We start from the raw sequence: 22,908 nt of genomic DNA, 5'->3' as shown, positions 1-22,908 counted from the left end.
AGACGTGGCTCCTGTGGCCAACCTTTGACTTGCTTCTCTGTGCACTTGCCGGAAGATGTCTTTAAATCTAGATCCCAGGATCCTGAATTGCTGGGTGACAAACGATTGCTCGGAACTCTTCCAGCTTTTAACAATGTCTCTGAGTCTATTAAAGACACTTAACCTTCTTTTAATTTTTCAAAGCACCTTTGTAACCACTCTAGGATTTGATGTTAGCAGCAACCTTTGGAGCCGGGAGGACTGGTATTTCCGTTTTATGGATAAAATGACAGCTAACACTCAGAGACTCTTACTCTGTGCTGGGCCTGTTGTGAGCACTTCGCATAGATTAACCGCTGCAGCCTCACAAGAGCCCCCCCAGGTGGGGCCTCCACGTGATGCTCATTTGCAAGGGACAAAACAGGCCCGCGGTCAAGAGCAGATAAGTGGCAAAGCCAGGACTGAGTCCAAGAAATCCAGCTTCGGACTCCCAGATCTTGACCGTTTGTTCTCCGGCCTCTCGGTCTTCCAGCCCATAAAGTGGAATGGTGCAGCTGGGTTACAGGTCCAGGTTTCCTCTCTCTGGATTCATGCTCCCCCCAGCGCCCCACTTAGCCGTTCTTCCCACCTGAGTTCCCCAGGAGCGGAATCTGCCCCCAATAAGGATTGAAGGAGCTCGGCCCTCGCTGGCCTGGCCCAGAGCCTGTTGCAGGTCAGGTGCTCAGAGAGCAAACAGTGAATGCTTTTGTGGCTTTTTTATAGACTCCGCCTATAGCTGGTTTCAGCCCCACCACACCCACTCACACACGCGCACGCTGTGTCTGCGGAGTGCTTTTTTGGGAGACATCAGCAGTGTCCTCTTGTCCTGCCAGCTAAGGCCCAGGCCCTTCCCAGCAACAGTGGCCCAGGGGTGTTGGGAGGGGAGCTTCTGGTGCCCAGGACCTCCCGATGGCCCTGTGATTCCCCATCAGAGGTCCAGGGACCTTCAGCTCAGGACTCCAGCTGGAGAGCATCCTTTGAGGAGGGGAGAGGTGGCCAGGAAGGTGCCGGTCCTGTGCCTGAGGGAGGAGGAGTGCCGAGTGTCTGGAGAAATGGCTGACTTTATAGTCTCCAAGTGGGGCTTGTAGTTTGTTCCTTTTCATGGCTGTGTAGTATTCCACTGCATGTTAGTACCAACGTCTGTCTATTCATTCTACTATTGATGGGCATTTGGGTTGTTTCCATTTTGGGGCTGTTATGAATAAAGCTGCCATGAACATTTTTGTACATGTCTTGTGCTATACATATTCTCACTTACCTTTTCCACTTTGCAGTATGTCTCAATCTTTTAAATGGCCACACAGTGTCTGGTTTTACTGTGGTTTGTTGACCCATCCTCCTCCTGATGAGCATGTCCACGCATACCTGTTGGGGATACACCCAGGATGCAACTGCTGATTCATAGAGTGTGTGTATCAGCTTTAGTAGGCACTGCCAGACAGTGTCTCAAAGTAGCACTCCCACAACAATGTGTGAGCATTCCCGTTGCCCCACCTTCTCTCCAGCACTTGGCATCGTCACTCCTTCTCATTTTAGCCATTCCAGTGAGGATGCGTGCTCCTTCTTTCCAACACTGCCTCCTCACCCCACCCCAGCTGGCTTCCCTGCATCTCCCAGCCTCATGGCCTGGTAGGCCCCAGCAGGCACAAGGAGGAAGCTGAGTGGTCTCAGGGACTGAACTGATACCCCAGGCCCCCCAGGAGGAAAAGATCCTATTTCGTGGCTGTTTGTGATTTCCTACTGTACTTAATTTATACACACAATGTTGTCAGAGAGGTGGGATCTAGAAAACAGTGTACCCATTTTGTGGATGAGGAAATGGAGGCTCAGAAAGGTTAATGTCACTTCAGAAGTCGTAAGCCCTGTGCCGCGATGGAACGTAACCGTTCAAGCTCAGCTCTTTTACTCTCCGGGCCCCCCGTCGGCCCGTCCGTGTTGCTCATTAAAGTTCCTTTCCCTCCGGCGTGTCTCATCCACAGACACAGGCGCGCCTGCCCTGTGAGTCTTTCCTCTCTGACTGCCCCTCCCTGGTCTCCTTGGCTGACTCTGCTGCTCCGTGCAGGCTCTACGTGTGGAGACCCTGAGACTCTTGTTGCCCCGTTAGAGGAAAGTCCAGCCTCCTTCCTCGCCCCCAAGGCCTTTGTGGTCCAGGCTTGCTCCCAGCTCAAGCTCATATCGCACCCTTGGCCCCTGAGCATCAGCTGCCAGCATTGCCCTTCAGCTCCCCACATGCATGGTCTCTTCCCCCGGGCCTTTGCACTCGCTGGCCCCTGCCTGGAGCGCTGATCCTCCTCACCTGGCCTCCCCTTCCTCCTTCAGGCCTCAGTATAAACAACCTTGCTCTGAGAGGCCTTCCTGCCCCTGCAGTGTACCTGGGGTCTCCCTCATCATTCTTTCTCAGCCCCTGTTGCATCTGTCACGTCACTCCTCATGGTCTGTAATGACACATGTATCTGATGTCTGAGAGCAGAATTGTATTTCATTTATTGACCATCATGACCCTGGTGTCGGGTATACAGCAGGTGCTCAATAAACACTTCATGAATGAATGTTGTGTGTGTGTGGACACAAAGAGATGTGAGGGTACTCCCAGCTGGTGGCCCTGTCTCCAAGAAAGTATGCTCCATGGTGACACATTCTGGTGACCCTTAAGGGAGCTGCCAAGTCTCGTCCTCAATGGGAAGGCAGCATGGCATCATGGAGAGGACATGGGATTTGGGGTAGGAAACCTGGGTTTGAGTCCCATCTCTGCCAGTGCCTGGCTGTGCGACTTAGAGCAGATCTGTCTCTGGGCCTCAGTTTTCCACATCTGTGTAATGGGACTGATGTCAACAACAACAATAATAATAGCCTTTTCCAGTGATTGGGAATGAGAAGGAAATAGGGTCAAGGACGTCAAGCAGTTTATCCTTACTGGGCTTCGCAGGAGCCAGCTGTGCTTTGGGAACGTGGAGGGGAATCAGTCCCTGTTCTGTCAGCCAGCCCGGAGCGTCTGCCACGTGTGAAGCGCTAGAATACAGAGACAATTGAGGCAGGATGCTGCCCTCCAGGACCGGCCTGCGTCTGTGCCTATCACATAAAGTTTCCCGCTCTTCAAGGGCGGGGCCCGGGTCTTATCTGAGTTTGTGGCCCCGGCAGCATCGCCCACCGTCCTAGACACACACCACGGGTGCTCGTTCATGGTGGTGACCACCTCCTTGGGAATATCCAGGACAGGAGGGGAGGCCAGCGGACAAGGTTCAGATGGATAGCAACTTGGGGAAGAATTTCCCTTCTAGGGAAAACAGCTGAGGAATCGCCACGTGGTTTCTCTTCTCGGGGCCTGGTGGATCTGGCCACGTGTCCTCTGAGTCCGGGGGGAGGGAAACGGGAGATGCTTCTCTCTCGTTAGTCTGGTTGAGCCTGGCCGCCACCACCCCAGCCCAGGCCTCCTGGGGGCAGGGGTTAGCTGTCAGCCCTAGCGCCGGTGGGAGGCTGAATAATGGCCGCAGCATGTCAGGTCCTCATCCCGGGACCTGTGGCTGTTACCTTATAGGGTAAAATCTTTACAGATGTGATTTAATTCAGGCTCTTGAGATGGGGCGGTTATCCCAGATTGTCTGGGTGGGCCCTAGACGCCATTACAAGTGTCGTTATAAGAGGGAGGCAGAGAGAGCTTTGACACAGACAGAAGAGAAGGTGATGGGACCATGGAGGCAGAGACTGGAGGGATGCGGCCACAAGCCAGGGAATGCCAGCAGCCACCAGAAACTGGGAGAGGCAAGGAACAAATTCTCCCCTAGAGCCTCCCAAGGCAGCACACAGCCTTGGCGACATCTTGATTTTGGACTGATTTTAAGCTTCTGGCTTCCGGAACTATGAGAAAATAAATTTCTGTTGTTTTAAGCCACCACATTTTGTTGCGCACTTGTTACAGCAGCCACATGAAACCAATACAGCACCCATTCTCAGAGCTCGTTGATTCACCAGATCCCTTAGCAAGCACCTACTGTGTGCCAGGCTCTGTGAGCCCAGGGGACACAACGGTGAGCAGGCCAGGCAGGGCCTTGCCTCCTGGGGCTGACAGTATACTTGGGGGGCAAGGGTCAGGGGAACAGACAAAAACATGTAAGTGGCAGACCACACCATTTGAGCGCCTGCTGTATGCCAGGCATCGTCTTCAGTTTTGTGTGTATTAACTGATCAATGCTCACAATGGCCCTGTGGGGTAGGTACTGTGATCAGTCCCGTTCTGTAGATGTGGAAACTGAGGCACAGGGAGGCTAGCCCGAAGCCAAGCAGCTACTAAAGGGAGAGCCAGTGTGGGCTCCAGAGCCCCCTCTGAACCACTTCACAGGATCTTCCTTCCTCGGGTGGAAGAATGTACCGGACACTTGGTGATTGTAAAAAGCGCTGTGTGGGTCACAAACGTGGTGGTGGGAGGGCGGTCACAGAAAGAAAGGCCTCTGTGAGGAGGCGACATCTGAGCTGAGGCCTGAGAACCGAGGGGAGCCAGCCGCGGGAGGCTGGAAGCAAGGCAACTGCAGGCGCCGGCAAAGCAACGCAGATGCCCCGCGGGGGGGCGAGCTCGGAGGGGCCGGTGGCACATGCCCCGCGGGGGGGCGAGCTCGGAGGGGCCGGTGGCACATGCCCCGCGGGGGGGCGAGCTCGGAGGGGCCGGTGGCAGATGCCCCGTGGGGGGGCGAGCTCGGAGGGGCTGGCGCGGACAGCAGGCGCTGGGGCGGGGCGCACGGGGACAGAGAGGAGGGGCGGGAGGGGACGCGGCCGGTGGCTTAGGCGGTGTGGCTCGCCCGCCCCAGGCATGTCGGAGCGCGAGCGGCAGGTGATGAAGAGGCTGAAGGAGGTGGTGGACCAGCAGCGCGACGAGATCCGCGCCAAGGACAGGGAGCTGGGCCTGAAGAACGAGGATGTCGAGGCTGTAAGTGACGGGCCGCCCGCGGCCACCCTCCCGGCCAGTAGGTGCCAGCGGGGGACTCCGTCCTGCCCTCAGGACGTTCCCGTCTCCCCTCGGTCTCGTCCCGGGGGCCCCGTGTCTTGGCGGCCCGCCCTGCAACAGCAGCTGCGGGAGGACCCTCAGCCGGGGCTTCGCAGGAGGGCCTGTGGCACTGCCCCTGACCTGACTCCTTCCACAGCCCTGGGGAGGTCCCAAGGCCCGGCCAGCCTGTGCTCTGACCCCGAGGCCCCCTCCAGCCAACCCGCTTCATGCCCTCCGGGAGCAGGCCAGCATGTCCAGGCTGTTCCAGGAACCCATACGGTGTCTCTGCCTGAATTAGAAAAAGACACCGCTTTCTGATGACATGTTATTTCCATCTGTTGGAAAATTGTCATAATATACTAACAAGACACTTATCTTCCATCTGTCATAAATTATGATAGTAAATGTACAAATTGCCATCTCTGGCATCTACACCTATAAGAATATGAACAAATTTCAAGCAAATCAAGACGTCTGCAGTGTGAATGGCACACCTGTAGACGGTTTGCCCTTCTGCAGTGCACAGCATGAGCGGCTGTCGGTGGCAGCCCCGTACAATGGCCTTTCTCTCTCTCCAGCTACAGCAGCAGCAGACGCGGCTGATGAAGATCAACCACGACCTGCGGCACCGCGTCACGGTGGTGGAAGCCCAGGGGAAGGCCCTGATCGAGCAGAAGGTAGAACTGGAGGCAGATCTGCAGACCAAGGAGCAGGAGATGGGCAGCCTGCGGGCAGAGCTCGGGAAGCTGCGAGAGAGGCTGCAGGGCGAGCTCAGCCAGAACGGGGAGGGGGAACCCGAGGTGAGTGGGAAGCCGGCCGCAGAGGAGATGCAGGAGGGCGGTCTGTGGACCGGCTGACCTAGGCAGGGCTGCCTTATGTTCCCCAATACGCTGAAGGAAATGGGAGGCCCAGAGAGAGCAAGCCACTGGCTAGAGGACACACAGCTGGGTAGAGGCAGAGCTGGGCCTGGAACCCAGGACTCCAGCATTCTAGCCCAGGGTATCCAGCTCAGTGATGGTTACTCTGTACCTGCCATTCATTCATTCAAATAGTTTTTGACTATGTTGCAGGCTTGGGGGATAAAATGGAGAGCAAGATGCAGACCTGGTTCCTGTCCGAGTAGAGCTTCGAGTTTAGTACAGGAGACAGGCATTAGTCAGATAATCACACAACACCCTATCACCCCGCAGTTCCACGTTTAGGCAGATACCCAAGAGAACTGAACACGTCTCCACATAAAAACCTGTACACAAATGTCCACAGCAGCACTGTTCACGACAGGCGAAAGGTAGGAACAACCCAAGTGTCCGTCACTAGATGAATGGATAAACAGAATGTGGTCCATCCACACAGTGGAATATTATTCAGCCATAACAAGGAATGAAACACTGACACCTGCTACAACTTGGATGGACCTCAAAAACATGCTGAGTGAAAGGAGCCAACACAAAAGGCCACGTATCATGTGATTCCATTTACATGAAGTGTCGAGAGTCGGCAAATCCCTAGAGACAGAAGACAGATTGGTGGTTGCCAAGGCCTGGAGTGGGGGGAGCGTGGAGAGTGACTGCTAAAGGGGACAGAGTTGCTTTTAGGGTGATTAAAATGTTCTGGAATTGGATAGTGGTGATGGTTGCACAACTCTGCATGTTCTAAAAACCACTGAATTCTGTACTTTAAAAAGAGCAAATTTTGTGGTACGTGAGTTATATCTCAATTTGTTTTAAAAAGGTGATTCCTGCTAAAGGAGAGGCGTGGTGCCAGAGGCCCCGTAACGGAGGGAGGAGCCGTAGCGTGTAGCAACTGCACGGACTCCAGAGCCTGTCTGCTTTGGTTCAGATCTAGCCTGTTACTTACTATCTCCATGACCTGGGGTAAATTATTTAGCTTCTCTGTGCCTCAGTTTCCCTCATCTCTATAATGCGAATAATAATAACAGTACTTACCCCCAGAGTGTCATGAGAATTAAATGAGTTAGTTCATTAACAGTGTTAGCTTTAAATGTGGAAGGCAGATGTGCTGTTTCACACGGATAAAGCATTAGCTGTTGTTTTTATTACCTTGAAGTCTAGGGGAGTCCAAAAGGCTTCCCCAAGGAGGTGGTCAAAAGAATGAGCAAGAGTAAACTAGGTGAAGGGGAGGTGAGTTCCAGGCAGGGGGAATGGCATGTGCAAAGGCCCTGTGCCAGAACCAACTGCAGTGCCATCAAGAGAGTGTAAGAAGGCAAGGGTGGCTGGTGTGCAGCGTGAGGGGGAGGGAGAGGGTCTGAATGAGGTCAGAGAGGTGGGCGGGGGCCAATCCCGCAGGCCAGGCAGCCCATGGAGGGGAGTTTGGTCTTTTACCTGCGAGTGCGGTGCTGGGTGCTATGGAGGTTCAAGGAGCTTACAAGCCAGTGCAGGAGACAGACGGGCAGCAGCAGCCACGCGTCAGGCAGGAGGGGACTGTCTTAGTGGTAAGAAGTTGTGTTTGTCTGGGTTCCCTGGAAGCAGAGCTTGAGAAAAGGACCACATATAAAAGGAGGTTTCTCTGGGAGGTGATCCCCGAGATCAGAGGAGTGGGACAGGGAAGGAGGAAAGTGACTTTGAGGGTGTGTCCTTTATCCACAAGTGCCTCCCCAGTTGGCTGAGGGTGCCCCCGAGGGTGTTACCTCCCCGACCCTCCTGGGCAGAACTTGCGGAGCAGATCCCAGGGCAGAAACGGACAGACCTACGGTGCGTGCTTGGGCCGGGGCCCTGCTCACGTGGACGGAACTGCACCACAGCTGCCGCGGAAATCCGGGCAGGCCCCGGGCGGTGGCACGGGGCGCTGGGGGCGTCTGCCTCGTAAATGTGTCCTGGAGTGTGCCAGGAACACAGAGCTAGGGCAGCTAACCCTGATGGGGGTGGCGTGGAGTGTTGTGGAAGAACTGTTCCTCCAGCTGGGTGTCAGTGTTGATGGTGCTGAGAATTTGATAGGTAGCCGCAGAAGATGTGCATACTGTTGCAAAAAGGTGTGTGAGTGTGCGGGACAGGCGCAGGGCTTGCTCCTTCCTCCAACCAGTATTGACTGTTTCAGGTTAGCAGGCACTGTGCTGGTCTCCTGGGTTACAGGTGGGGGAGGTAAGACAGATGAGCCCGCCATCGGGTTGGCTCAAGTCCCAGATAGTCATTAAGTGTCTTGTGAATTCAGGCCAGACACTTCTAGGTTCTCTGAAGGACAGGAACCTGGGATACAGATAAGGAGATAAGGGAGAGAAGTCGCAAAAGGGAGAGGTTAGAGCCTGCTTTTGGCTAAAAGTGACAGAAGCCTAAGTTAAAATCATTTAAGGATTTTTGAAAAAGGAATTTTTTGTCTGTATAACTGAAAGCTTTGAGATAGTGATGGCTTCAGGTATAGCTGGTTCCAGGTGCCCAAATGATGCTATCAGGAATTTGTTTCAGACCTTCTCTCAGCTTTGCTTTCCTCTATGTTGGTGTCATTCTCAAGCAGGCTCTTGCCAAATAGTGGCCCTGGGTACTCGACCAGCTTTGTAACCCCGGTGGAAAGAAATTGCCTCTTTCCCAAGTGTCCAGTGGAAGTCTCAGGGAACCCTCTCATTGGCCTATCACTGAACCAATCATTGTGGCCTGAGGTCTTGAATATGCATATCTTCTAGTCCTGAGTCACACGTCTACCCCTGGTAGTGCCCATCGAAGCCCCATGCACGGAAAGTGGCAAAGGGGAGTTTCTCCAAAGGAAAATTGCAACGACCCAGCCCAGAGAAGTGTGGGAACAGATGCAAGCCAGGCAGAGGAACAGCTGTCATTACAGGGCCAGAGTGAGGGCTGAGAATGCCACATGCAAGACTCTGAGCAGAGAGGGATGTGGATCCTTCACAGGGTTTCAGCGGGGGGTGACAGGATCGCTCTGAGTTCACGGAGGACAGTTTGAACGGGGAAGGAGCTGATGGCCGACGTGACTGTCGGGAGCCCTTTGCAATAATCTATACAGGAAAGGTGAGGGCTGGACCAAGTCTATGGCAGTAGGATGCAGGGGAGGAGGCAGATGCTAAAGACAGCCACTGGGTGAATCTTGGGGTGGTCGCCCCCTCCTCCCTCAGCATACCCCTCCCAGCCTCCTGGGCCCCACCAGAGCTCAGGCCTCTCTCCTCCTGGGCTGGCGGGCCCGGTCCCGACCTGGTCCTGAGGCTGTCACCCCAGCCACAAGACTGACCCCTGCTCCAGTTCTCTTTAGCATCAGGGACCAAGGACATTTCACACCTCCTTGGCCTGACTGCCTGTCGGTTTCACTTTCCCTTTCTGGCACCGAGGGGGCAGGACAGAAATGGGCCGTAAACTCGGGTAACAGTAATGACTAACCCGCTGAGCGTCTTTGCAGTGTCTGTTCCCAAACCCAGGGCGTCTCTGCTGGGTTTGACTCCGTCCCTCGGAGCTGCGTGGAGTTCAGGGTGCTCGTCAGTCGAACAGTGAAGCTGCAGGTTGTGGTGGCTTCACCACCTGCTGCCGGGTGACCTGGGGCCCGTCCGTCTCTTTGGTGGTCAGTTTCCGATCGGACAAGTGAGGGGAAGGAGCTTCACTTGATTCAGTAGGTGCAGTAGTTAGTGCGGCTGGGACAGAGGGCCGGGGGATCGGAGGAGGGCACAGTGAATTCTGAGTCAAAGGCGAGGGTGGGCAGGCCTTCAAAGCATTGAGACGGGTCTCGTGGGGTGGGTAGGTTGGCCAGGCGTGGAATGTGGGGCAGGCCACTCCAGGGTGGGGAACAGCATGAGCCAGACTGGAGGACGAGCAGGGTGTGGCTGGCGTGGAGGGTTAGTCCTGGCACAGGATGGGGCAGGGGAGGTGGGAGCTATGGAGGGATCCAGAGCCGAGGAGGAATCGGTTCTCATCATTGTCTCGGTCACTCTGAGTTTCCCCCTTGATTCATACGATCCTTTCTGAGCTGTGCCACTGTCACGTCAGCATGAGCTCCGGTACACAGAGCTCCTTATATATTTTTATAACATATTTATTGAGATATAATTCACACGCCATACAATTCAACCATTTAAAATGTACTACTCAATGGTTTTTAGTATATTCACTGTATTGTGCCATCATCATCACTATCTAGGACGTTTCCATCACCCCAGAAAAGAAACCCCATACCCATTAGCAGTCACTCCCCACCTCCCCCTCCCCAGCCCCTGGCCACCGCTAATCTACTCTCTGTCTCTATGGATCTTCCTACTCGGGACATTTCATAGAAATGGAATCATCATGTGGTCCTGACTGGCTTCCTCACTCAGCATGTTTTCTAGTTCATCCCGCTCCTCATATTTTAACTCAAGGTTTCCTGCCTTTCACAATTAGACATATAAACCCTTAAGAAAATGAAGCAGACTCCCTGTCTCAAGGACTTGCTATAAAATTAAGACAACTGTAAAGTTCGTAGTTACCTCCTTGATGTCTCTGCCTTCAGTGAGTTCTGATTTCAGTAAGTTTTGTTGTGGGTTTTTAGGTGAGGGCTCCCTGCACAGGGAAGGCAGATGGGCCTGATGGCTGGATGTGAAGCGGGGTTTTCGGGCTGAATTCCTGCATGGTGGGCCAGGAGATACCAAGGGTAACCAGAGCATGGTCATTCCCCTTTGCTGGGCCAAGGGCTGCTCAGAAGTATGTTCAGGGGTTGCGGGAGCACAGGAAGTGGCTTTGATGTGCCCAGATAGCGAGGAGCATGCCCAGGAGGCCCGGCCTCGGGTTGGAGGGCCCCGATGGAGGATGTCGCCTCCCTAAGGCCTCTCTGGACAGGCCCCAGTGCTTGTTGGCTGGTCTCTTGGGCCTCCCTAGAGAGCAGCTGGGGCCTCGGGGCATCTCCCTCAAGCTGTGCCCAGAGTGTCTCAGGGGACCAGCGGACAATCCTCGATAACCCAGCCACCTCCGCGCCCCCTCATGGAGTAAGCCTGCAAGGCTCGCTGCTGGTCGATCCCGATTGTCATCTTGGGAAGAGCCTTGGCAGTCTCTCTCGGGCTGGACGGGCCAGTCCTGGGCTGCCCACAGCGCTGCATCAGTGCCTGGTGGCCTCTGGAAAAGCCGGAGCCCCCAGCTTTCCCTCTTCTGCACTTAGGCAATGGTCCCGGGTGTCAGGACTTTTCTGCACACCTGTCTGAAAATCCCCCAAGCTCTACGGGGATCAGGTCGCTTCCCCAATGAAAGACCTGTCTCTTCTCCGGAGAAAAAGCACTCAGGTTCTGGGAAGCCCTTTGGTGTCTTGGGCAATTACTACCCATCAGGGGTGAGTCAGGAACTGCTGGGGCTTGGAAGCACATGTTCATAGGAGTCCCAGATGTCTGGGCGGGAAGGCCATTGAGGACAGATGAGGAAGTGGAGGCCCAGAGAGGAGCAGGCAGCTTGCCCACAGGTCTCTTGGGAAGTGAGGCATGGGAAGCCCCTTGAAGGGCTTTACGCCTTCCTCAGGGCGTGTGGACCCCTGTCAGAGGGCGCCTCTCAGAGACACCGGGAGGCAGGGACTTGCTCCTCTGAATGGTAGGGCCTAAGTTGTCTGGGGAGGGAGGGGCTGGAGGGAGTGTGAGAGTCTGAGATTTGGGTCCATGGCAGGAGCCACTGATGCCTGTGGGGTCCAGGCAGGGAAGGAAAAAGGGGTGAGGAGTGGGCAGCCATGGAAAGAGCACATAAAAGGGAGCAGCTGCTACACAGCACCAGCCCAGTGTTGCCATGGGGGCCCAGGGTGATCTGATCTTTCAATTTTTTTCCAAAAGGAAGCCCAAAACCCAAACTTTAATGTGAAATCTCCTGATCTAAAATAGTTGGCAGCTAATTCAAAAGAATTTTAGAATGCGGTGAGGGCCATACACAATGGCGGGGCAGGGGGGATGTTGGCTGGGGTAAGCCCAGAGTTCCTGGTGAACTCCTACACATTCGTCAAGACCCCATGCAGAGAGACCACATCTGCAGTGACGTCTTCCGTGGTCCTCCCCAGTTAGGTTGATGTCCCTGCACCTCTTTGATTATATTACCTTGTAAGTTTCTATTTGTGTGTCTCTTCCCTCCACCCCTACCTGTCTGGCTCATCTCCTGAGCTCAGCGACCAGCAGGCACAAAGTTGATGCTCAACAAATATTAGACATCCAGGGATGCTCTGTGGGTAACTTGGGCGGGAGAGGGAAGGGAATTGCCCTTAGTGAGTGCCCGCTGTGTACCAGGCACTTTCTACACATGGTCTTGGGGAGAGGACACCGTCCTAGTGTGAGGCTGTCGGGTGGTCCCAGGAGCAGCCCCGAAGGCTCTGCAGAGGGAATTGGACACTGAAGCTGTACGCTGAGGACACAGCCCACCTGAAGGTGGCGTCAGCAGACGCCTAGAATACCTTCTTGGGAAGTTAAATCCTCCAGCATTTGCTCCCCTTGTTCTCGGGTGGGAAGAGGCCCCCCTCTGCTGCCCAGATGGCTGGGGGGCGGCGTGCGCCAGGAGTCGGTTTCCTGCTGCATGAGGTGCCTCCCCTGCTGCCCGCCACTCCGTGCTGACTCCTGGTCAAACTTCCTTCCCCCGCCCGCCCGCGACGGCTGGCTCTTCTGTCACCTGATCTTCCCTGGTGGGTGGTGTCTGCTTTCAAGTGTCCTTTCCCAGAACAGCCTGTCCTGACTGTCCTGGGATGCGAGGCATCTCGGCTCTGCCTTCTGATTCAGCATCATTCAGCATCCTGGCCTTGTGTCACCCGTCTAGGCCGAGACCCTCCATGTGCCGCTCTGGGGTTTTTTGGTTTTGGGGAGTCTCTGTTTCAATCCCTCATTCCCCTGTTCCAGAGTTTTTTCCACTGTTGTCCCGAGCTTCTGTCCACTCCCCCTAGCCGATCATGGGATGTTGGCAGCTCGGGTGTGGGGAACACTGCACCGCCTGCAGAGAAGGGGACACCTGCAGATTTGGCCGGCTGACTTGGAGGCAGCCTGCAAAATCTTCCTTGCTATCAAAAAAATGGAAGAAAAACAAGTGTTGACAAGGATGTGGAGAATGTGGAACCCTCCTCCACTGCTGGCAGGAATGTAAAAGGGGGCAGCCGCTGTGGAAAACAGATGGGCAGGTCCTCAAAGAGTTAAACATAGACTGACCGTATGACCCAGCAGTTCCACTCCTAGATTTTGACCCCAAAGAATTGAAAACAGATGTTCAGACAAATCCTTGTACAGGAATGTTCATGGCAGCATCATTCACAAGAGCCAAAAGGTGGAAACCACCCAGACGCCCATCGATGGATAAAAGGATAAACAAAATGGTCCATCCATGCAGGGGAACATGATTTGGCCATGAAGAGGAATGAAGCACTGACACCTGCTACGATGTAGATGAACCTCGAAAATATGATGCTGAGTGAAAGAAGCCGGATACAAAAGGCCACATGTTGTGTGATTCCATTTATAGGAAATGTCCAGAAAAGACGAATCCATAGAGATGGAAAGCCAATGATGGTTGCCAGGGGCTGGGAGTAGGGAGAATGGGGAGTGACTGCTAATGGGTACAGGGTTTCCTTTTAGGGTGATGAAAAAGTTTTGGAACTAGATAGAGGTGGTAGTTACATAACATTGTGAATGTGCTAAACCCCACTGAATTGTATATTTTTAAATGGTTAAAATGGCAAATTTTATGTTAAGTGTATTTTACCCCAATTTTTTTTAAAAAGCTCCTTGCCATGGAAGAGGGTGGGAGGACGGGGTTGGGGTCTGGCCTGGAGCAGGTGGCTTAGTATCCTAGGATCGGTCTGTGTGACCTGCATGGGGAGAAGTGCCCTGTGTGTGAACCCCTGCTGTGATGTTGCACCCCCCCACCCCTCCATCGGGGCATCCACTGAACTCCGGTGAAAAGATGCCCAGAGCCACTGGGGAGGGATGGGCTTGACCAGAAGGCCGGGAACAAATGGGAAAATGTATATGACCTAACATCAAATGAAAAAGGAACAGAGAATTGTGGGTAGGCTCTGATGCCAGTGACTTGGGCCAAATTAACAAAGGTCTTACTGAGAATATGAGGAGAGAACATGGGAATGGGAAAGCGGGCCAGTTTATGAGGTGGCATCCTTGGGGGCACGATGTTTCTTCTCCTTGGTTGCCTTTTAATGCTGTTGGTAATGAAACCCTGAGTTGGGTGGAGAGACACCAGGCCCGCAGGTCCGGCTGTTGAGGAGGCAAACAATGAACAGGTGGCCGCTGGCTTCTCTCTCCGGAGGGACGCCGACTGCGCGGCACGTGAGCAGGGGCCGCCTGCGAGTTCTTAAAATAGCGCCCTTGGCAAGCTGCTAAGGCCCCGGGAGGGTGGGAAATTCGGGCTCTGGCAGGATGCGGAGTGGGTGCTGGCGGTGGCCGCCAGGAATTCATTAGCAGCATCTCGCCTCCTCCAGACGGAGCCGGGCGGCGAGGAGAGTGTCTCAGAGGCGGAGAAGGCGGCCGTGGATCTCAAGGACCCCAACCGCCCCCGCTTCACGCTGCAGGAGCTGCGGGACGTGCTGCACGAGAGGAACGAGCTCAAGTCCAAGGTGTTTCTGTTGCAGGAGGAGCTGGCGTACTATAAGAGGTGAGAGTCCCCGCGAGCCCCCAGGCCGGCTCCTGTCTGGGGTCGTGCGGAGTTTGGGGACAGTTAGCTCCTAGAAGACAAGACTGCATCTCTGTCCATTCTGGGGAACCCTCTCGGGCCTGAAGCACTTACGTACAAGCTCACGATCCCTTCGGAAACTCTTGGGCCCAGGTGCACTTTATAACTCAGAACTTTCCAGCTGTTAGGAAGGAATATTACGCATACTGTGTGTTACACCACCAGCGAGGTCAGGGCAGCTCCCCGACATCAAACACGTGAATATTTTTGTAGTGAAAGACATGACCATTCATACTAAATGGGATAAATAAAGATGATAAACAGTGAGAATTCATTTCAGGTTTTGCCACCAAATGAATGACCAAGAAATGAATTTTAGAGCTTTTTGGATTTTGGAATTGCAGATAAGAGATGGTGGGGCTGTACAGCCTAAGTGTTTGCTCATTCAGTCCAAGGCCAATGAACTCCTTACACCTATTAGAGCTGTGCTGCCTGATATGGTATCCTCTAGCCATGTGGTTATTTAAATTTAAATGAGTTAAATTAAAATGAAATTTAAAATTCAGTTTCTCAGTTGCACTGGCCACATTTCAAGTGCTCAGTAGGCACTTGTGGTTAATGGCTGCCATGTGGACAGTGCAGATAGAGAGTATTTCCATCATGATGGAAGGTGCTATGGACAGCGCTGCTCCTGACAGACCACCATCTCACACCATGCCACCTCATACTCGTTTAGCTTCGTGCACACTGCCCTTCTATGGGTCCCTCAAAACACTCCATGCTTGTTTCTACCTCAGGACCTTTGCACATGCTGCTCCTGCAGCTGGGAAAATATTCCTGGTCATTCAGGGTTCAAGTCAGATGTCACCTGCTAAGAGAGGCCTTCCTTCCCCATCACCACCCATCCAAAGGAGCACCCTGTCCAAGTCACTACCACTCTACCCAGTTCTACTTTCTTCGCAGCCCTCTTTACCATCTCACATTAACCCTGTTCGTTAATGTGCTTGTTTTGTTGTCTGTTTCCATGCCAGACTGTAACAACATGAGACCAGAAACTGTATTTGTCTTATTCATGACTATGTTCCCAACACCTAGAACAGAGCTTAGCGCCGAGTAGGTGTATAAGTATCTGTTGAATGGAAAGCCGGAAGGAAGGACAGACGCACCAGATGTGGTCCCTGCTCCAGGAGGGAAGATGAGAGATGCACAGAAAATACAATGCCACATATTTTTATTGAAAACCCCCTGTGTGCCTGGCACATAAGAAAGTTTTACTGATACTGTGCACACTGGCTGTTCAGAGAAGGGAGAGATCACTTCTGCTTGGGGATGGGGTAGAAATCAGGAAGGCTTCCTGGAGGAGGTAGCATTTGAACTGGGCCTTCCCTAAAGGAGATGGTACTATTCAGGTGGGGGAGATGTTGAAGGGTGGGTGGCATATTCCAGGTGGAAGAAACCGAAGGTGTGGAGACAGCATTTAACATGGACAGGAAACAGGAAGTAGTTTTATTTGGCTGGAATCTTCAAAGGAAACTGAAAATAGAGATGTGGGTCCCTTTCCTGAAATTCCTCACATTTGACCAGCTGGGCCAAAGAGACCACAGGCACCTGTGTCCATTTCCTCCAGGGCTGACCCCTCCTTTTAACTGGCCATGCCCATCACTAAGAGGCCCCCCAGGTAGAGAAACTATTGGGGCAGAAGCCACTGTTGCCATCTTGCTGGGTCCCCTGATTCCCACTCCTCTGAAAAAGTACAAGTCCTCTCAGGCCATCAGACAATACCCTTCTGGAATATTCCAGCTCTCACGGAATTTTTGACTCTTTTATCTTGCGCCTCTCAACTCCTTCCAGTGAAGAAACAGAAGAGGAAAATCGAATACCCCAGCCTCCACCCATCGCGCACCCGAGAATGTCCCCCCAGCCGGAGTCTGGGATCAAGCGACTGTAAGTGATGACTTCCGGGTGTGGGGCTGCTCGCTCACAGCTGACCTGGTGGTTCACATGCCCTCTGACTTCACCTCCTGGGCACCTGCTCCAGGGCAGGCTTGTCACTAACCATCTCCCGCTGAGACGTGCCTAATCCCGGAGCACGTTGGGCCTGGCCCCTGACTTGGAGTTCATCTCTCTGTCTGAATGCTGAGTTCCTCCCGGGCCCCCTGGGCAGAGAGGGAGGGGGTGGGAAGCGGGCAGGGCCTGTGGCTGACGCTCAGGGCTGGCTTCAGTGTATCAGATGGGGTGTGTCCCTGGCTCTTTGAGGATGGCAGAGAAGGCGTGGGGGGGGAGGTTTGTGCATTTTAAGAGCTGGAAACCCCAGCTTCCAGGTATCTGGAATGGTCCTGGGCCTGCCCCATCTTTGCATTTCTGTGATGACTCCTCCAGCTCTCCCTCAGTCTCTCCGTTAGTATTTATTGGTGCATAATACATGCAGAGTCAGGCCCTGGTTGCTGTGGGGGACACACAAGAAAGAGAGCAGCCCAGTCCTTCCCCTCTCCTAGACTTGAAGCTACGTCAGTGGTTCTCTGCGACCCCTTTGAGACTGATGAGAGTTTGCAGACCCTTTCTCTGGGGAAAAAAAACCACATACAATTTCAGGTTCATTGATCCCTGCAGCCCTTCGGATACAGGGTTAAAACCTCTGGTCTAGTTAGCTAATAGCTACTAAGAACCTACTGTGTGCCGGGTAGTGTTCCTGCAGACTACCTCACTGAGTCCTCCCGCAGCCCTTTGAGGTGGAGACACTGTTGTTGCCATTTTACAGTTAAGGAAGCTGAGGCCCCGAGGTCAATCACCCGCCAAGGGTCGTACAGCTAATAAGAGGCAGAGCCAGGGTTCGAACCCAGGCAGCCTGGCCCCAGAGCCCGCATTTTAAACTCTGCAGAATCGCCTCGTGCTCACACCGTTGTCTTGTAGCCTTGTTATCTCCCCTGAGAGGGTCCTCCTGGCTCTCAGCCTTCCAGCTGTACCCCAGGCTGCTTACAGAGGAAGCCTAGGTTCTTCCCCCCAAACCCTGGCAGAAGCTCTGTGAAAGCAAGTGGCGTGGGTTGGAAAGGCACCGAGAGTGTGGGGGCCAGGAACTGGGGTGTTACTCGGAGGCCACAACCTAGAAACTCCGGTTATGGTTGGAAGTTCTTGGCTAGTTCTCATGCCGTGAATTGACTGGATGCTCAGCGTTGGTGGACAGGAAGGGGAATGTGAAATGTGTGCAGCCTTGAAACTGCCGGGCCCTCTGCTCTTGGAAAAAGGTGACTTGTTGAGATTCTGGGCCCTGGTGGCCGCAGGAAGGCCAGCTGCCCCCTGGAGTGTGCAGGGGGTGGCTCCTTTTCAAGCCTCTTGCAGCTTCACATAGCTTATTTGCTTGGCCCTCGATCTCTGCTGGATTTGTAATGGGGTGTGGTCCCCAGTTCTGGTTAGGGATAAATATTTCCTAGGGAGAAGCTTAGAACCAGAAAGGCTTCCTCTGGATCCCAACACCGTCTTGGCCACATATTGGATAGTGATCTTCCATTGGCAATTAAGACTCCATTCAAAGTAACTTAAGAAAAATGGTTGGCGGGGCAGCCCGGTAGCACAGCGGTTAAGTGCACGCGCTCCACTTTGGCGGCCCGGGGTTCGCAGGTTCGGATCCCAGGCACGCACCGATGCACTGCTTGTCAAGCCATGCTGTGGCAGCGACGTCCCGTATAAAGTAGAGGAAGATGGGCAAGGATGTTAGCCCAGGGCCAATCTTCCTCAGCAAAAAGAGGAGGATTGGCATTGGATGTTAGCTCAGGGCTGATCTTCCTCACAAAAAAATAAATAAATAAAGTTAAAAAAAAAAATTGTTGGCTAAGTAACCAAAAATTCCCAGGTCACCCTGGCTTCAAGCTCAGCTGGATCCAGGCCTTGTCATCAGGGCTCTGCCTCCTTCCCTCTACCTCTGACTTGGTTTTATTTTCTGTAGGCTGTATTCTTGTGCACGCTCTCCCCTCATGGTGGCAATATAGCAGCCATCAGCTCAGGCGTCTGCTTTCTTCTGTCTGAAACTCCAGTAGGAAGAGAGAATCTTCCACAGAAATCACAAGGCCAGGTCTCACTGGCTCTGACTGGGTCATATGACAGCCCCTGAGCCAATCACAGGGCAGTGCATCGATGGGTCAGGTCTCATTCTCAATCCTGAAGCATCCAGTTCACATGGGCTGAAATTAGGGGAGGGACAGGCTCCAAGCAAGATCAGAGTGCTGAGCAGACGGACGTAAGGGGTGGCCCCTGGAGCCTCATCTTGGGGGCGAGGGAGCCCTTCCATCTCCATTCCGTGATGTACTGAGTACCCAGGATAACTCTTACCCTTGGTTAGGGTTTCTCATCCACTGCGTGGTAGGAAATGGGATTGACTTTGATTGGACTCTGATTTACTACCAGCCCCACGCACATGGAAGGATGAGCAGAGTCGAGCTTGGGCTTCGATAGCTACGGCTTTGGGTTAAAACCTGGGGAAGTTGAGAAAAAGCTCATGAGCCCACACAGTCCCTCCCTGGGCTGAGGGAGAGGGGACAGAGGGCCGGTGTCTGCTTCCTCCAGCAGACCTTCATTCCCAGGTCTTTAGAAATCAGACCTTCTTAGCATCTTCACTTCAAGCGTGCTGCGTTTACAGCGCCTCCCGCACTGTAATTCTAAGCCACATGTAATTGTAAGGATTCCTTCTGAGGCTGGGTGGTTCTGACTTTTTAATTTTCCACTCCAGCCTCCTTTCTCTAAAACAGGTCATTACAAGTAGGTTTTTGCAAATCTCAAACTGGATAGAATCCAGAGGAAAGTTATCAAAATTAGCCAACCATCTTCTTTCCACTAGTTCTTCTACCCACACCTGAATAGGCTGTGGTGTCTGAACCTCTTTTCCAGATTGTTCCAGAAAGGACCCTGGGACTCTATTTTCAAAGCCCTTCCTCCCTTTAGTGTGGCCTCTGGTTGTCAGCCAGACCTGGGGCTCTGAGCCTGGCAGGAGAGGCAGCTGGAATTGGGGAGCCAGAGAGAGACAGACAGAAACAGAGAGCAAGACATAGAGACAGACAGAGAGAAAGGGAGAGAAATCAGAATCTCCCCTCCACGGGGTGCAGGTGGCCAGTTCTAGGGAATAACTGGAAGGTCAGACTGGCACAGAAGGCCTTTGACCAGTCCGGGCAGGACACTAGTCGCCTTTGTCCACCCCTGCGACATGCTGACTCGGAGCTCCATCAGTGCAGAGCCCAGAGCCTGGGGCGGGGACGATCTTCCCCGGGGCTGGGGCCGGGAATGGCAGTTCCTCAGATGGTTCCACGCCTGTCCCCCTTTCCCTCCTTCATTCCTCTGGCCCCCTTCTGGGTCTCTCTGGGCCCCTCGTCCTGGCTTTTGTGGGGTATTAGTCACACGGCCTCTTTAGTGCAGCTGACGCCTGCTTTCCGGCTCAGCTTCAAGCCCTTGACCAGTTTGCCCCACCCACCAATGAGTAAGCAACAATGACCTTGGTGCTTTGTCAGCGATTCAGAGCTGGGACAATTAGCCCCATTTCTCAGATGAGGAAACTGAGGCCCGGAGAAGCCCATGACTTCATTTCAATCATGCTGCTGGGAAGGGTCCAAGTCGGGATTGGAATCCACACCTTTCGTCTGCCACCTGGTGTGGCAGCCCCAGCTGTCTCGTCCTGCCTCCCTGTCCCCCTTTAACTCACTCCCCGAGTCACCAGCTGTGGGCTGACTGCCCAGTTCCCTTATCGCTCAAATGCACTACGAGCCAGAGACGCCAGAGTCTACACTTCTGGGCTGAACTGGGCAAGGGAACCAGAAGCTCCCCCTGCCAGTCAAAACAGTGTGCCCAGAAGACGTTCCAAGAATAGCTTGTGATCGAGCAGCTGCTGGCCAGAGAGTCCGCCTTGGCACTGCCGGGGAAGGTCATGAGGGAGCGCCTGAGTGACTCCAGCCTCGTCCCCAGTGGACGCCAGGCACCAGCGCCCCCTTTGTGTGGTCGCAGTCTTGGTCCCATGGATGCACACACAGCTGCCTTCTGGGCAGGGGCAGAGGGCTGCCCACGAGGCAGGAGGCAGGCCGTGGGTGCGGAAGGATGGCCAGGGAAGCTTCGGATCAGAACAGGTGGCCTTATACACCGGAAAGTCGGCCTTGGAGTAGGCGGCCACCCGACAGCACCTTCTGTCCCTGTCCTCCTGCCACCGCCCTCCTCGCTTCAGCCCAGAAATAGCTTCTTCACAGCCGCCCATCATACTGCCTGAAATGCCACTGTTAGAACTTCATTTGGTTTCAGTCTTCCAGAAATATTCGGCAGGGAGAGGGCAGTTAAAACCAGCTACACCCTGTCCAGGACATAAATGTTTGACCAAAAGAAGCCAGTCTTTTTTCATGGAGGTGGCTGTCCCTCCAGAGGAGGCAGCTTCTGCAGGGAGGCACCTGGAATAAATAGGGACGGAGAGGGACACAGACAGTAACTCAGCCAGAACCTTCCTAGTGTCCCAAGGCCCCTGATCGGGCCCCAAATGAAGTCCAGCATTTTAGGCAGGCAAACATCTCTCCAGGCAAAACGCCCACCCCATTGTCTGGCGCCATCTCCCACACAATGGCTGTGTCTTTGGGGGCTCCCTGTTATGCTAAGAGAGGGGTCCTGGTGAAGGTAGATGCAGAACCATGTGGCTTAGAGCCCCTGGAAAGCTCACAGTACCCACTAGCCTGGCCTCTGGGGATTGGGCCCGTTCATTTAGCAAAAGGTGTCCCCTCTTTTGATCGTCACCATGAGAAGCCATCCAGTGATTCTGCCAAGATGCCACTCCCAGCTACTCTGTGAAGTGCATCAAAGGTGATCCAAACACACAGAGTCCTCAAACCTCATTTGAGACAAGCCAGCCTCTAAAAAAAAAAAAATCAAAGCTGTTCGAAGTAAGCTGTGCCGGCTTGGTTGGAGTCTCTTCTTCATTTTCCTTGCCCAGCCAAGGGACCAGTGAGCATCGCCGTTGGCTCTGACTTACCCAAGAGGGTGGTCATGCAGCCTCTCTGCTTCAGTTCTCCTCCTGCCCGGCCCACTCCGGCTGCCTCACCCTCTCTCCCGGGCCCCCCGGCTGCCTCAGGGCATGGAGCCGACAGCCCACGGCAGTTGGGGGGACGTGCTGCAAGGGTGTCCCACTAACTCCCGCAGGTCAAGGTGAGGGCAGGGTCGGTGCCTTCTGAGGGCGTGAGCGAGAATCTGTTCCCTGTCTCTCCCCTAGTTTCTGGTGGTTTGCTGGCCATCCGTGGCCTCTGTTGGCTTCTAGAAGCATCACCCCATCTCTGCCTTCATCTTCACATGGTGTTCCTCCTGTGGGCTTGTCTGTGTCCAGATTCCCCCCTTTTATGAGGACCTGCCCTACTCCAATATAACTTCATCTTAACTAGTTACATCTACAAGGACCCCATCTCCAAATAAAGTCACGTTCTGAGGAACTGGGGGTTCAGATTCCAACATACGAATTTTGGGAGGGGACACAATTCCACCCATAGCACCTACTGTAAGCAAACCCTTCAGCTGGTCTGTTGTGGAGTGTGTTTATTTTCATGCCTCCCCAGTTTTTATCTTCTCTGTGTCTGTCTATACTTCTCTAACCAGGATCTTTACAGCCATAATGCCCATGGTAGCAGCTGGACTGATAATAGATGATCCCACACTGCAGCCTGTCCGACGACTTGTGTCCCTTGTAGGCACTGTGTTTTTGCGGTTTTGTTTGAGCTGTGCCTTTGGAATGTCTGCTGCGGCTGCTGCTGGGGCTGGCCTGTCTTCTTTGGCCACTTGAGCTGCATGGCCGTCACCTGCTTGTTCCCATGAAGTGGGTGTCGAGTGTGATTTCAGACATGCCACTCATGACGCTCGGTCTGCACGAGTGAAGCCTCGGAATTCTCAGCTCTGTCACCGATCATTCTTTTTGTCTCTTCTGTTTCTATTCTAAAACCACCTTGTCCATGATCCAGTAAAGAAGGTCCTTTAAGTGACGGGTCAGTAATCAACGCCCACTGTGACCCCCCCGGCCCCGAGTGACACTAACACTGTTTTTGATCTTCATGCCCTAGCTTTCTAAACCGCTGTGTTTTGCCCAGCCGTCGTCAGTAAGCCATTTGATCTTGTTGAAGAAAGGAAAAGCAGAGGAGGGGACGGATGTTTTGATTCTCTCTGTCCCTTGGATAGGAAGTGGCAAGTGGCTTTCCTGCTTGCTTAGTCAGGTAGAGGTGAGATGCAACAGTGATGCATTGCTGCTGTTTTTTTGGCCAGCTAATTGCCCTAATTACACTATGGGAAGAGCTCACAAATAACCCGCTATGACAAACATGCCTTCATCTGCCTGTACATATTATCTGTCATAGAGAAAAGAGACTTTAG

General features: G+C 53.6%; 1 protein-coding gene across 3 annotated transcripts in view; it reads left to right on the top strand.

Moving 5' to 3' along the window:
* Positions 1 to 22,908, top strand: part of RILPL1 (Rab interacting lysosomal protein like 1) — a 43,273-nt gene that overhangs the window by 18,145 nt on the left and 2,220 nt on the right. The window contains exons 3-6 of one of the 3 annotated variants that reach the window (XM_087423413.1): positions 4,818 to 4,936; positions 5,572 to 5,670; positions 14,504 to 14,526; positions 16,396 to 16,488. In XM_087423413.1, the coding sequence (XP_087279539.1) occupies positions 4,818 to 4,936; positions 5,572 to 5,670; positions 14,504 to 14,526; positions 16,396 to 16,488 (334 nt within the window). Of the gene's footprint in view, positions 1 to 4,817; positions 4,937 to 5,571; positions 5,794 to 14,353; positions 14,527 to 16,395; positions 16,489 to 22,908 lie in introns of all 3 variants that reach the window. The other 2 variants (XM_087423412.1, XM_004430057.3) reach the window with 2 other exon arrangements.

This window comes from Ceratotherium simum, chromosome 35 (genome assembly GCF_057802395.1).
Source record: "Ceratotherium simum simum isolate JZ-2026a chromosome 35, ASM5780239v1, whole genome shotgun sequence".
Lineage (NCBI taxonomy): Eukaryota > Metazoa > Chordata > Mammalia > Perissodactyla > Rhinocerotidae > Ceratotherium > Ceratotherium simum.
This window is presented reverse-complemented; position numbering and strand designations above follow the sequence as displayed.